The following is a 14,654-nucleotide window of genomic DNA, read 5'->3' on the forward strand; positions in this document are numbered from 1 at the left end:
TGTTAAAGGAAGAAAAGAACGAATAGACCAAATTTCTAAGGAAATTACAAAATTGTGGGACAATAAACTGAATTTTCCACATGTGTCTGATCAAGTGATAAGAGCAAAGCTTATGAAGGTGCTGAAGGTCTATGATGAATGTGTCAAGCGTGGAAAATATGATGTTCTCAATGCATTATTTGACATCACGAAAGTGAATGGCCAGTGGTTATCCTCGGAAGATAAACGTCTATACCACCTACAAAAAGAAAGTAAAGGACAGGTGGGGTACTCAACAGGACAAGTGGCAAGTAAAGAAACCATTCACCCTTCCAAGAGAAGGAAAGTCCAGTCTGGAACAGCAATACCTTCCACATCACAAGTCCTGTCTACCACAGACAGTGGTACTGAATCTGAAAACTGCAAAAGTAAGAGTGAAGATGATGAAGACGACGACGGTGATAAAGACGATGATGAGGACACTCAGAAAAAAACTAGAAAGCACTACAAAAGTAAATTTGCTGTAAGTATGGTTACATCAAGTGGAGTTTCCACAAAGAAAGCTGCTAAAATATGCAATGTATTATCACAACAAGGTATTGATATTCCAACTCCAAGTCAATCAGCAATTTACAAGTCCATATTCAAAGAGGCAGGTAAATTAAAAAAAGAAATGATACAACGACTTAAAATGGAACAGTGGTCCTTACACTTTGACGGCAAACGAATAGATGATAAGGAATATCAGGTAGTTGTACTTCAGAATGAAAGAACTGACGTGAAACTTGATGCACTGCGTTTAAAAGATGGCAAAGCTGAAACTGTTGCTGAAAAAATTGCCAAACTTATTGATGAATACAATTTGTGGAATTCAATTAAGATGATCATTACTGATACAACAAACGTCAATACTGGGAAGAGAAATGGAGTTGTTGTGAAGTTGCAACGTATGTTTAAATTAAAGGGTGTCACAATACCACAATTTATCGGTTGTCAGCATCACGTACTAGACAGGATTCTCCGTCTGGTGATGGACGAAGAACTTGGGGGTGATACCAAATCTCCAAACATTGAATACCCATTTGTGTCTGAACTGTTGAATAAGTATGATGAACTGAAGGATAAGTTTGTGAATGGAACTGTAGAAATTCTTGATAAATCAGGGTGGAGAGACGATATGAAGTTTTTGTACCATTTAACAAGAGTGTTTAGGTTCTATGAAGAACAAAGAAACTTCCCTCTGATTCACTTTCAGAACATTCCTAATATGAGCAATGCCAGATGGAACTCAAGAGCCATTCTCGCCATTCTGGCGTTCATTCTTATGCCTGAAGCGAGAAAGAATTTGGAGAAGGTTTGCAGGTTCATTTCATATGAGTGGGCAGAACATTGGTTTAGTAGTCAAAAGTACAATGACAATGACTTCAAGAATTTATCTGATGTATTGAAGCCTTACAAAAAGGCATTGCAGTCATTCAAAAATCACTGGAATAAAGAGCCATCCGTCATCGACATACCACGAAGTAATCAGATTGCTGAACGTGCAATCAAGGTGATGCAAGACCTGTATGCTTCCTGCAGAAAGAAAGAAAAACTGCAACTTCGATTCATTCTAAATAATAAGCGCTAGACTCTTTATGAGACGTGAGCATCATGTGACCCATGTACTAAACACAGTAGGCCTATAGACACAGACAGTTATGTATATTGTTGTACTAGACGCTTTGATACTGTTAATTTTGTAATACTTGTATAATTATATATCACATAATGTTTTTTGTTATATCACAGTACATGTTGCATAAATAAATAAAATAACAACAGGAGTATGACTCTTACAACATCTTCAGCCTTTAATATTCATTTACTGTACAAAAGTGTACCTATTGAAAATTCGATTTTTTGGTTTTGGGGTGACCTTTTTTCAAAATATGTCAAAATGAAACATCTATTCGTTATTTTTACATAAAAGTTCATTGAATTACGATACAGGCCTAGTAGGTTGCAAAAAAGTCATATCCCTAATATATATATATATATATATATATATATATATATATATATATATATATATATATATATATATATATATAAATTTATAATTGCTCTGTTCTTTTAAGAACATTAGCACTCTATTTTGCTATTTTGTAGAATACATTTTAAAATTGTTTATATATATATATATGTGTATATATATATATATATATATATATATATATATATATATATATTATGTATGTATGTATATATATATATATATATATATATATATATATATATATATATATATATATATATATATATATATATATATATATATATATATATATATATATATATATATATATATATATATATATATATATTAGGGTGTCCCAAAAAACAACATTTTTAAAAAATATATGCAGAGACCCCCTTAATGTGTTCTATCTAATACAAAAACACTAGATTTAAAATTTTTTTGAATAAAAAATATTTTTAGGGGTCCCTCAAGACCCTCGAATATTTAATGGGTCCCTAATATTTTCAAAAAAAAAGTTTTTTAAAAGTATGCCAACCTGGTACTCAAATGAAGCAAAATTATATAAAAATTTCAAAAATAATATTTAATTTGGAAAAATTTTAACTTATTTATCAAAATTGTCATAAAAATGCATAAAAAATGCATTTTTTTGTTTTTTGTTAAAAAACGTAATTTTTCATGCAATAAAACCAAAAAATAACAATTCTATATTTGAAATCTATATTATTTTTAAAATTTTTATATAATTTAGCTTCATTTGAGTACCAGGTTGACATATTTTTGAAAAAATTTTTTTTTGAAAATATTAGGGACCCATTAAATATTCAAGGGTTTTAAGGGACCCCTTAAAATATTTTTTATTCAAAAAAATTTTAAATCTAGCGTTTTTGTATTAGATAGAACACATTAAGGGGTCTCTGCATATATTTTTCAAAAATGTTGTTTTTTGGGACACCCTTATATATATATATATATATATATATATATATATATATATATATATATATATATATATATATATATATATATATATATATACATATATATATATTTATATACACACACAAATGTATTCCTTAAGGTATGGTAAAAACAACTCATAACTGCTTGTGTTTAATGTATACTTAATAATGTAAAAATTATTATTAAGATAGAGTGAACTATCTAATTTTTTTACTTTTTTTTAAACCATAATAATGCAAACTTAATAGATTAGAATGCTTTTTGTTGTTGTTGTTTTTTTTTACTGCTTTTCTTATTTAATTTTATTTTTTTATTTAACTGTTTAAGTGTAATGAGTAAAAATACAAAATAAAAAGTATATTATATATTTCTTATAGTGCTGGCACTAAACTTTAAATTACCTTCAAAACTAATTAAATATTTATGCTTTACTATACTCATATAATTTTTATTAGAAGAAAAGTAATGTTTCATACATAAAAAATATCATTAACTTTAAACTACACTCAACTTAATTTGAACAACATCTTATAAAACTTTGCATAGTAGATGCAGCATGTATTATTTCTAATAAAGTAAATAATTGTCTATGTCAACTTTCCAGAGTCTCCTTTCTTTAATTGAGCAACAGTTATCTAATGTTTTTAAAAGAAGTATCATGGAAATCAAGATCTTTTGCTCTATGACAAATTTACTGCCTTATGATAAAACCGCTATGAAGAGAATACTAATCAAAATTTAAAAAAGTTTAAAAGTTCAATGAAAGTAACTTAAATAAAAGATATTTAAATTAGTATTATAACACAAAAGAAAAGAAAAAAATATTAGATAAATAGAGCTTCAGAGTTATAAATAATAAGTTGTAGAAAGAGTTTATGAAAGAAAATGTTTGTCTTATAAAAGAAAAGTATAAGACATATTTTTCTGAAAAATAGTTAAAAAGCAGTTTTAAGTTTTGAGATTTAAAAGATTTAAAGTTGAGAAGGGAAAACGCTTCATATTTTTATGCTTTTATGTTGTATGGATTCATAGCCATAATAAACAGTTTGACATTTAACAACAGATAACTTAAAGTTGCAAGTAGAATGTTGAAAATAAATTTTCCTATCATTAAAAATGTTGGTAAATGTAAGAGGTCTGATTAAGAGGTACTTTATGATTTTGGCTCCAAAAAAATAAGCAATTTGACAGTTGAATAAGGTCACACAATTTAAGGACTTGAGATATACAATAGAGTTTGAATTAGTATGTTGGAAATAAATTAGTTTTGGAGCTTTATTTTGGAGATAAGTCTTAAAATGGCAAGCTGCTTAGATTATCCCCAAATTTGACAAGCATATCTGAGATGAGAGTGAAAAATAGCATATATTAAGCAGTTTCATGATTAACATAAAACAGATTTTAGCTAATATGCTATTCGATCTACTTAGTCTATTCTGATTCCAAGATATCTAATAAAATTAACTTGAATTTTTTTGTGTCCAATTTATCTGAAATTTAGTTGCTTGGTTATTTTGTTTTAATGGATTTATATATAATAATTTCAGTTTTAAAAAGTTATCAGATAAAGATAATTGGAGTGGAGCCATTAAACATTATTGGCTAGATCGTAATTCTTCTTTTTTTTTTAATTTTTTTTTTAGTGATTGGTTAATTAGGAGCAAGTTGGTGTCAACTGCAAAGTGATAAGCAGTAGAAAATTTAAGTGAAACATTCAAATTATTGATAAAAATAATCAAGATGGACCAAGGTGCGATACAATCCCTAGAAGCAAAGTATTTCAAAATTCAAAGACCTTTTCAGCTGAAAAACATTAAGAAATATTAATGGTTGTTTCTCTGACTGTCAAACAAAGTTTTTTGAATAATAATGCTGAACTGTCAACAATGACAATAAACCAACTGATATATTGGTATAAGTCTGAGGGAAAACTATCCAAGAAGAAGAATAAAATATAATCTATATTGTACTAATCTGTTTTGATCTGTTCTTCTTCCATTAAACTAAATATTTGTTAAACAATTGCATTTTGATCTGGTAGTTCAGACATATATTGGACCATCTTTAGAATACTTTACTTTCAAAACCTCATTTGTATTTATAATGCAACTAAAATCTGCTTTTAACTTAGGTACGTTCTGTTGAAATGCATACAATAGTGAGTGAGCCATTATTAGGTAGTCTTTAATTAAAGGATTTTCAAAAACCTTTTTTTTTCAAACAATGTCAGTTTGGCTACAAATATATTTCTTTTCGTTTTATGCACTACAAGAAATCATAAAAACGTTGAGACTCTGACAGTTTTCAACTGAACCCAAACATTTTTTTCTGATTTTCTATATTAAAGTGAATGCATAGTGAATGTGTAGGGATATTTTCTCTTTATATATATCTTTATATAGATATATTGATACTCACATTACTGCCTACACAGCTTCTTCTGGATTTTGGATATTGGTTCGAATTGCTTATTAAATTGTTGTAATTTAATTTTAATCTATAATTATAAACCAAAAGTTATACTAATAACATTTAAAAAATTACATTAAGTTAATTTTTAAAATCTTTATTTTAAAAAAAAAATTTTAAAAGGAATTACATTACAAAGTGGGCTGTTAATTAACCTAAAAACTTTTTAGAAAAAGTAAATTTTAAAAAAAGATTTTAAAAAATTTCTGAAAAAAAAAGGACAAAAAAATAAATACTGTTATGTTTAATACTTTGCAAAGTTATGTCAAAAATGGCATAACTTTGCAAAGTATTAAACAAAAATGAGTTTGACACACCAGTTTTTGTCATGATTGATCGTGTTTCAAACTGTGGAACAAGAGGACATTTTTTCCTTGATTGATACTAAACTTGTTGGAACAGAGGAAAATAGATAGAAAAAGGTAGGACATGTCCACTTAAAGGAAAATAGTCGTCACCCTAATAAGATGATATAGGCTGTCAAAAGTGTTGCATTTGTTTGCTATAAAAATTTGAACTACAAATACATTTGATTCTAGTCATTCAACCACCAAATAATCAAATAAAACTTATATAAAGTAAACTAAATTTTTTACTTGATTTCAAAACTCAAAAAAACATATATAATCTGTTCTAACAAGACAAAAACTGGTATGTTAAAATCATTCTTAGTAATTTCATTTTTTTCATCAAATCATTTTTGCAAAGTTTTTGGTAAGTTTTTGATAAAAATAACTTTGCAAAATTTCCCACTTTTGTTGTTACAGGCTGGAGATCTTCATTTCGTTAAACATATGTATGTATACATTATAATGTACATATTTATGCATATATATATTTAGCTTGTTAAAATGTATACATATTAACATTTTAAATATGTATATGCATTTATATACATACAAAAAACACATTAAATAATTATACACATACAGAACACTTAACTATGTATAAACACAAATTTTCACACTAAATATGTATACATTTAATCATTTGTATTCATATTAACATATGTATATATGCATGTTTTTGTTCCGGTTAAACCTCTCTGTGCAGTGTTAGCTCAGTTACCAACTAATGATTATGACTATATAATATAGGTCATCACCCTAATTTTTATGTATTCTTTTAGATATGTTTTTCTTAATGCATATCCGAAATCTCCTAATCAATGTTTTAGACTAAGTAATTTCTTTTAAATACTCTAGGTCAGGTCAGGTTGAGGATTGTCATGATCACTCTGCTACTTGAAACTTGTAATCCAGTACAACCTGTCTCAATAAAAATACTCATTTTGGGCAGACATTAATTGCATCCAGCTACTGTTTTGTAGAAGGTCTATTATTCTATATTTTGTTGACCAGTCTCACATCCTTTCTTCATCTGAAAGGCTAGCGTAGATGTAAACCTGTGTTACATTGTTTACTGCCTGGGATGATAAATAGAAAACCTTCTTGACTTTACTTATGGGTTTCTGCCTGTGCCTCCTTGATAGTGGCTATGCAACTCTTCCTGTTATCTCCTAATGAGAGTACAACTCTAAAACTCAGTTTAATTCTTCTGAGGCCAGCTGTTAGTTGGGTTTTCCTGTGATAGCTCTCAGTGAGGCTGATTCCATCAACAGCTGTAAAATATTAGAGCATTAGCAGTGTCATGTTGTGTATGTTTGGTGTCCCTTTTAGTGCTTTAAGTGTGTATTTTTGAAGCAACATAAAGAGCCCTTCAAAAAAAAAGTTATTTGGATAAAAATCTATTCTATTTAATTAACTTTTTTATCTGTACTAATATTATTAAAAAAATAATATTATATATGTATAAATGCATCATTATATATATATATATATATATATATATATATATATATATATATATATATATATATATATATATATATATATATATATATATATATATATATATATATATATATATATATATATATATATATATATATAATGGTCATAATAGCACAAATTTTGTAATAAGTCTAATAAATAAAACAATTTTTTTCAGTTTCAACAACATGTTTTGATTATACAATAATCATTTTCAATTATAAAACTGTTAAATACAAACACTATTTAACATATAGTGAAAACAAACTTTAATTTTATTTGTTAGTCAAACAAAGGAAAACATGAAAGTTGTGAAACCCTATGTCATAGAATAACGGAAAATATAGATAATTAGAGTAATACATACGTCATAGAGTAATAGAAAACGTCAATTAGAGCTGGAGTGACAGAGTGTAAGTTTATACGAGAAGTTTTTTGTACTTTTAAATGTTTGTCAATTCTTTCACTTAAATGATGAGTAGTTTGACCCACATAACAAGCATTACAGCTTTTACACACAAACTTATATATGACATTTGAGCAGAGATGTTGCAGAATTTTATATTTTGTTGAAAAATATGTATTAATTTTTAAGGATGAAAATGCCAATTTAATGTTAAGAATTTTACAATATTTTTGCATAAGTCATTTACTTTGTTATGAAATTGTTTCGACATTTTACTAATATACAGCATTTTAAAGTAATTTATTTTTGAGGAATCGATAATTTCTTTATTTTCTTTTTTATATAGTCTGTTTAGGCTTTAATAAAAAGCAATCAATAAGCTTAGTTGGGTAAAGGATTTTTTTTGGAGAATATGTTTAAGTTTAACTAATTTGTTTAAGTTTAACTAAATTGGAATGTAAATTAAATCATTTATAGTTAGTTTTGTAAATCCTATCTATTAAAATTTTTATCATGTCAATTTTTTGTATGAACTTAAAATTTTGTATTGGTAAAACCTAAGTAATTTGTATTTAGACCTGAGAGAGCCTATTTTCTAAATATGCAGGTACTTAAATTATATTTGTTGTCAGTAAGAATATTTAAGAAAAGCTATTTGTTAATTTACTTCTTTTTCCATGGTAAATTTAATATTTTTCTGTTGATGATTCATATAATAAAAAATTTAAAAGAATTGGTCTCATTGTAAATAAAAGATTCATAAACAGATTAGCTAATATTGAAGCAAGAGGGAACCCCATAGTTATACTGCTGCATTGTTCATAATATTTCTTATTAAATAAAAAATGATTTTTCGGGACTCTATGAATAATTCATAAAGTCCTTTTTTATTAATTTTGAAATTAGGACAAATCTAAATTTAATGAATTAAATATGAGCTCAGTAAAGTTATTACTGAGAGGAGGACAATTACAACAAAAATTAAAAATACTTTATATTATATAAACATATATTTATATATATATATATATATATATATATATATATATATATATATATATATATATATATATATACACACATATATATATACATATATACATATATATATATATATATATATTATATATATATATATATATATATATATATATATATATATATATATACATATATGTATATATAAACCTTTTAATAAAGAAAAAAAGAATGCCAATCTTTCAATAAATAAGAATAAAAATGCACGGCCTAATTAAATTCCCACCTAAAACCCAAATCTGTCGTGTGATGTATAAACACTATTTTTCAGTCATTCTTGTTTTAGAATAACAAAGTATGGTATTAAGGTTAATGTTGTAAGAAATTTTGCAAAATTTTATTCTATAAAAAATTAAAAGTTTTCCATGACAAGGAAATAAGAAAAAAAAATTTAGAACTAAAAAATAATAAAAATAATTTCACTTATTTGAAAACTTACATATGTGTCTTTTGTATTTAAATAATCATATATAATAGATTTTGCCATTTTTCTTATCTCTTTATGATTGATAAATTCTCTATAAATATTTTCTGAAGCATTTAGTTTACGGTATCTAGTTTTTGAAAATGCAAAAGATAAAATTTATTAGTATATTCTACAAATGTGCTCAATGTTCTTAAAGAACAGAGAAATTATAAATTTGTAAAAACACTCACACACACACACACACACACACACACACACACACACACACACACACACACACACACACACACACACACAAACACACATATATATATATATGTATATATATATATGTTATATATATATTTTATATATATATATCTATATATATTATATATATATATATATAATATATATATATATATATATATATATATATCTATATATATATATACTATATATATATATATATACTATATATATATATTATATAGTTATATATATACTATATATATATACGTATATTTATATGTATATATATATATATATATATATATATATATATATATATATATATATATATATATATATACATACATATATAAATATATATAAATTAATTCATTCCATCATTTTTGTTGTAGTTACATAATAATGTTAATAAATGTATCAGTTGAAGTGTGAATTAGAGATGGTAATCGAACCCTTTTTTTAAAGTGTGGGCCCGGTTCAGTTCAGTTAAATCTAATGTTTGATTTCGGTTTGGTTAAATCTAATGTTTGAGTTTGGTTGGGTCGTAAGCGCAGTTCGGGTTTGGTTCAGTTCGGTAACAACTAAAGTTTGGGTTCGGTATCAACCCAATTATTTTTTTATTAGTTACATTCACAATGATAAAACACAAATAAATAAAAGTATTAAAGTATGAAAGTAAATTCATTAAATAAGTGAAAAACTTAAATTTTTTTGATTTTTTGATTTTAGTGAAATATCAACAAAACTTTGACAATGAAACCAAAAAAAAAAACATGATTTTAACCTTTCAATAATTTTGGGTTACAATGGTTGTTTATTTTAAGATGTATAGCAATGGTTGAGGGCAATTTTCTAGAAGTACTTTTGTAATTTAAACTAATTTAATAAAACAAATATATTTAGCCTGATGACTTGTATGACTATGGATGCTAATGACTAGTATGACCATAGATGCTGATGGCTAGAATAACCAATTATAGAATAATTTATTTTTTTTAAAATTAGAATTTTTTTTCATCTTTATTTGCATTTTTAAGATGTTGTTAACAAAAACGCTTTGAAATTTTCCCAAAAGTTTAAGAATGGGTATGACTACAATTTGAACCTCAATCAAACATTTGAATCTAGTAAAACCTTTTTTTTTAGATCAATTTTGGTGCAAATAATTGTGAATGTTGTTTTAGATGCTTTATAACTAAGAGCAAAATTAATACCCAACTTTGGTTATAAGTCCAGATTGTTATTTGTCCTTTTATTGATATACCCTGAAATTTTTAGTTCAAAAACTTTTTTAATTGCGGAGAGTTTCAGGAAACAGATCCAGTCCTTTTTTGTCCTTTATCTCATAAATTTTGGTGCATGCGCAATAAATTCGATAATTTTTTTAACTTAACTCTTACTATTTTTTACATTATGACTATGCACTAAATAACCTTTTTATTTGAAGAAATCAATTAGTTAAATATTTAATTTTAATGATAGAGAAGCACCGTAGTTATTATTTTAATTTAGAAGTACACTAGTTAAAGCAAAGGAAAATTATTTGAAATAATTAGCAATACTTTAACTACTGCAATTTCAAAAGTTCAAAAAACAAAATGCTGCAGTTAAAGTGTGCAAAACATAAAAGCAGTAACTTTCTGAACACAGATAGTGAAAGCTTAATTAGCCTACAGTCAGTCAAGTAATCAGGGTTCCATAATATATTTGAGAAATATTAGCATTTCTAATGTTTCTGGGTATAGGCGGGATCTGCGATCACTAACCATCACCGCATATACTGAAAATACTTTTTCAGTATTTCTAGCAGGAATAGCCAACAACTTTCTAGCAATCAATGCCATTGTCAGAAGCTTATGTTCATGGTCATCATCTTTCCAGAATTGCAATGCTGTCATGGACAGTGCCAAATATATGTCAAATTCATGTATTGTGTCATTACTGCCAGCCTTAGACAATGGAGTAGCAGCTGTTTTAAAGTCTGCCTGCAAATCATACAATTCAGGGTCAGCTTTACTCTTTTTTGAAGGAAGCAGTTGATCCAAATGTCTACATTCATTAAAGCTGTCCATATCTGTACTGCCTGAGTCCTTGTGTATCACCTGAGGTGGTGAAGGAGATATAATTTTGTCTATCATACTACGCATCTCTGAATAAACAAAACTGCAATCTTCTGCATTGACAAAAAACAAGTATTTGTAAGAAGGAACAATAAGTATTGATAGCTTATGCAAAGGATGAATAATATATTTTTTAATAAAGCTGGACAGAAAAGTTGTCTTCAAATTACGCATACTGTCGCTGTCTAAACCATTAAACTTACAAACTGACTGTTAACAAAATAGCATTATGTTTTGTTTTGTAAACTTATGTTATGTATAATGTTAAGTATTGTAGACTTATTTTATGTGATAGGTTATGATAATTATGTTATATTATATACTTTATTTTACATAATTACACTTATGTACATAGTTATGTTATGTTTTATGTTGAGTATTGTAGACTTATGTATTGTATTATGTAGTATGTTATATATTGTAGTGCGAATTACACAATTTTTACTTCTTTAAATCTCTTTATGGTTTAGTTAGGGTAAGAACAGTTTTTTCATTTTGATTCATTCCTAACAATTTCAAAGTTTGGGTTTGGTTCAGTAACAAGTGAAGTTTGGGTTCGGTTCAGTTTGGTCATATGTAAGGTTCTCGTTTGGTTCGTTCGGTTCATTCCCCATCTCTTGTGTGAATCTGACAAAGCACTTGTGAACAACCTCAAAATCATCCAAACCAAAATATTATTTATATTCAACCTCAAATGCAAATAACAACCTCATTCTCAATGCAAATATTAACTTCATTATCAAATAAAAAATCACTTTTAACAATATTTAGCAAGAATGAGCATACACAGATAAAATTTTTTATAAATAAAGTTTAAATGTCTGTTTTAAGAAAGGTAAACTATAAAGCAAAGTTTATCACTTGGGACATTTGAGCAATTAAAATCTGAAATTTTAAACCATTTTTTGTTTATGACCTCAACATGATATGTTTAGATCACAATAGAATATGATGATAATGGGATGGGCAACATAATGGCTGGAAATTTGGAAAAACCTTATATATATCAGGTATAAAAAAAAACACACTTGTATTTGATATTATAAGGTTAACTCCGTATGATGGAAATCAAAAAGTTAGTTAATATAATAATAATATGAGCAAATAAAATCTTAATAAATTATTAATAACAAATAAACAAACTCAACTAAAAAATCAACAATCTTATCTACAAAAAACTTCCTTACTTTGGAAAGACAAAAACATTTCTCCATGTGTTTGAATCATCAATTGTACATCTGATTTCCTTTTGATTATCAACTATGTTCATTGATTCATTATCATAAGACTAAATTTATATCAAAATATTCTAATTCATCAAAAATAAAATTTCATTTAAAAGTATATAAAAATCTAACCATAGCTTCAATATGTTCCAAATTTTCTTTATCATGTCTAAAAAGCTGAATAAAAATATTATTTTTATTTTTTGTTTTATACTTTACTATTATTATTTTTATTCTTTACTATTTATATTTATAATTGATGAGCAAACAATTGCCTAATGTTTTAAATTAAAGCCAATATTGCCTAAAATAAGTGCTTTTGTGCGAATACTGTTTGTTCAATATTCCCAAATTTAATAACATTAGCACATTATTGTTTACCTATATTGGCGCAATATTGGCTTGGTATTTTTCACAGATATAACACATCAATAACAAAATGGCAATATTTACATGCCAATACTGTTATCAAGTTTGATAACTACAACATTGACAGAAAAGTTTCTTTATTACTTAACTTATGATGTAATTAATTAGTAATTAGGTTATGAAAAAAAGTAAAAAAAAAGAAAAGTCATTCTAATTCAATTTATAAAATCACAAGAAGAAGTGGTTGAAAGTAATTCAAAACAGAATGCCTCACAAAAGAAGTTGTAGAAATATTTTAAATGTTGATATAGAAATATTTTTATATCAAATACTACTGATGAAATTAGTAGATTTTTAACATAGGACTTTTTTACAAATCAAAATATTGATTTGTATCAGTTTGATACAAAATCAAGATGTTAATATAATTAGAAAATATATGTTTTCAAGATATAATTATAGAATATATGTTTTTTTATAAAAAGCACATACCTTTGGTAATTATTCAATCTGTTTTTATAACCAATTAATTTTTTTTTCAAGTTGTTAGGTTATGAAACATGTATATAAATATATGTTAAATATTTAGTGCAGTGTTATTGTCTGGTGGTGATATTTAAAGGAATACAGGTTAGATTTTATAAAGTTTATATTACTTTCAAAAACTTTGTATAAACTTTTTTTTGTTTATTTCTGTTTTAACAAATTTTTTTGGTCAAAGTGATTAAAATTGAACAACAATGTTTTAATTTGTAACTTTTTTTTTTGTAGTGCTTCATTTAATCACAAGTCGTAGATTTTAATTAATTTATCTTTTTTGGTTAAATACTTTGTGTTTTAATGTTATGAAGTTATTCAGTGCTTTAAAATAAAATTTGTTTGATTAGTTGCTATGTTGTTGTAAAGTTGCTATATTATTGTGAAGTTGCAATTTGTATTTTTCTGTTTAGATATGAAATATCTAAACAGAAATAATAATAATAAGCTGCCAATGTATGTTACATTATAAATGCATTATAATTTTTTTATCAATATTTTTAATGAAATTAGAAATGAAAAGTTTTTAATTTCACTTAAAGATATAAATATTTTATATTATTTATTATTTATTATAAACAATTTGTTGCTTATTATAAGTTTATAAAAAGATTTAAACATTTTAATTATTTCAAACATAAGTTAGTCCTATTTTATTTAATTCTTCATTAACATTTTAAGTTTAATAATAATTCTAATGAGTCTTACAGTAATTATCTTCTAACTATCTAAAGACCAATCTTAAGTATCTATCTACGCTATCTACAGTATCTGCAGTAACTATCTTTTAACTATTTAAGTAATCTTCTTGTTTTTATTCATAGATTTTTGCTTGTGCCTCTTTGATAGTGGGTGTGCAACTTTTCCTATTATCTCCTTATGAGGGTGCAGCTCTAAAACTCAGTATAATGGCTCTAAGACCAGCTGGTAGAATGGTTTCTTGAATTTTTGGTAGCTCTCAGAGAGGCTGATTCCATCAACAGCTGTAAAATATCAGAGTACTAATAGTGCCATGTTGTCTATGGATGGTGTCC

At 25.8% G+C, this 14,654-nt stretch overlaps 1 protein-coding gene across 8 annotated transcripts in view; it reads right to left on the reverse strand.

Annotated features, from left to right (window-relative positions):
* Positions 1-14,654, reverse strand: part of LOC136081661 (uncharacterized) — a 180,240-nt gene that overhangs the window by 50,982 nt on the left and 114,604 nt on the right. For all 8 annotated transcript variants that reach the window (XM_065799296.1, XM_065799292.1, XM_065799291.1 and 5 more), the window contains 3 exons: positions 12,847-12,891; positions 12,676-12,776; positions 9,150-9,264 (listed from right to left, as the gene is read on the reverse strand). In XM_065799296.1, the coding sequence (XP_065655368.1) occupies positions 9,150-9,264; positions 12,676-12,776; positions 12,847-12,891 (261 nt within the window). The remainder of the gene's footprint in view (positions 1-9,149; positions 9,265-12,675; positions 12,777-12,846; positions 12,892-14,654) is intronic.

Source organism: Hydra vulgaris, chromosome 06 (assembly GCF_038396675.1).
Source record: "Hydra vulgaris chromosome 06, alternate assembly HydraT2T_AEP".
NCBI lineage: Eukaryota > Metazoa > Cnidaria > Hydrozoa > Anthoathecata > Hydridae > Hydra > Hydra vulgaris.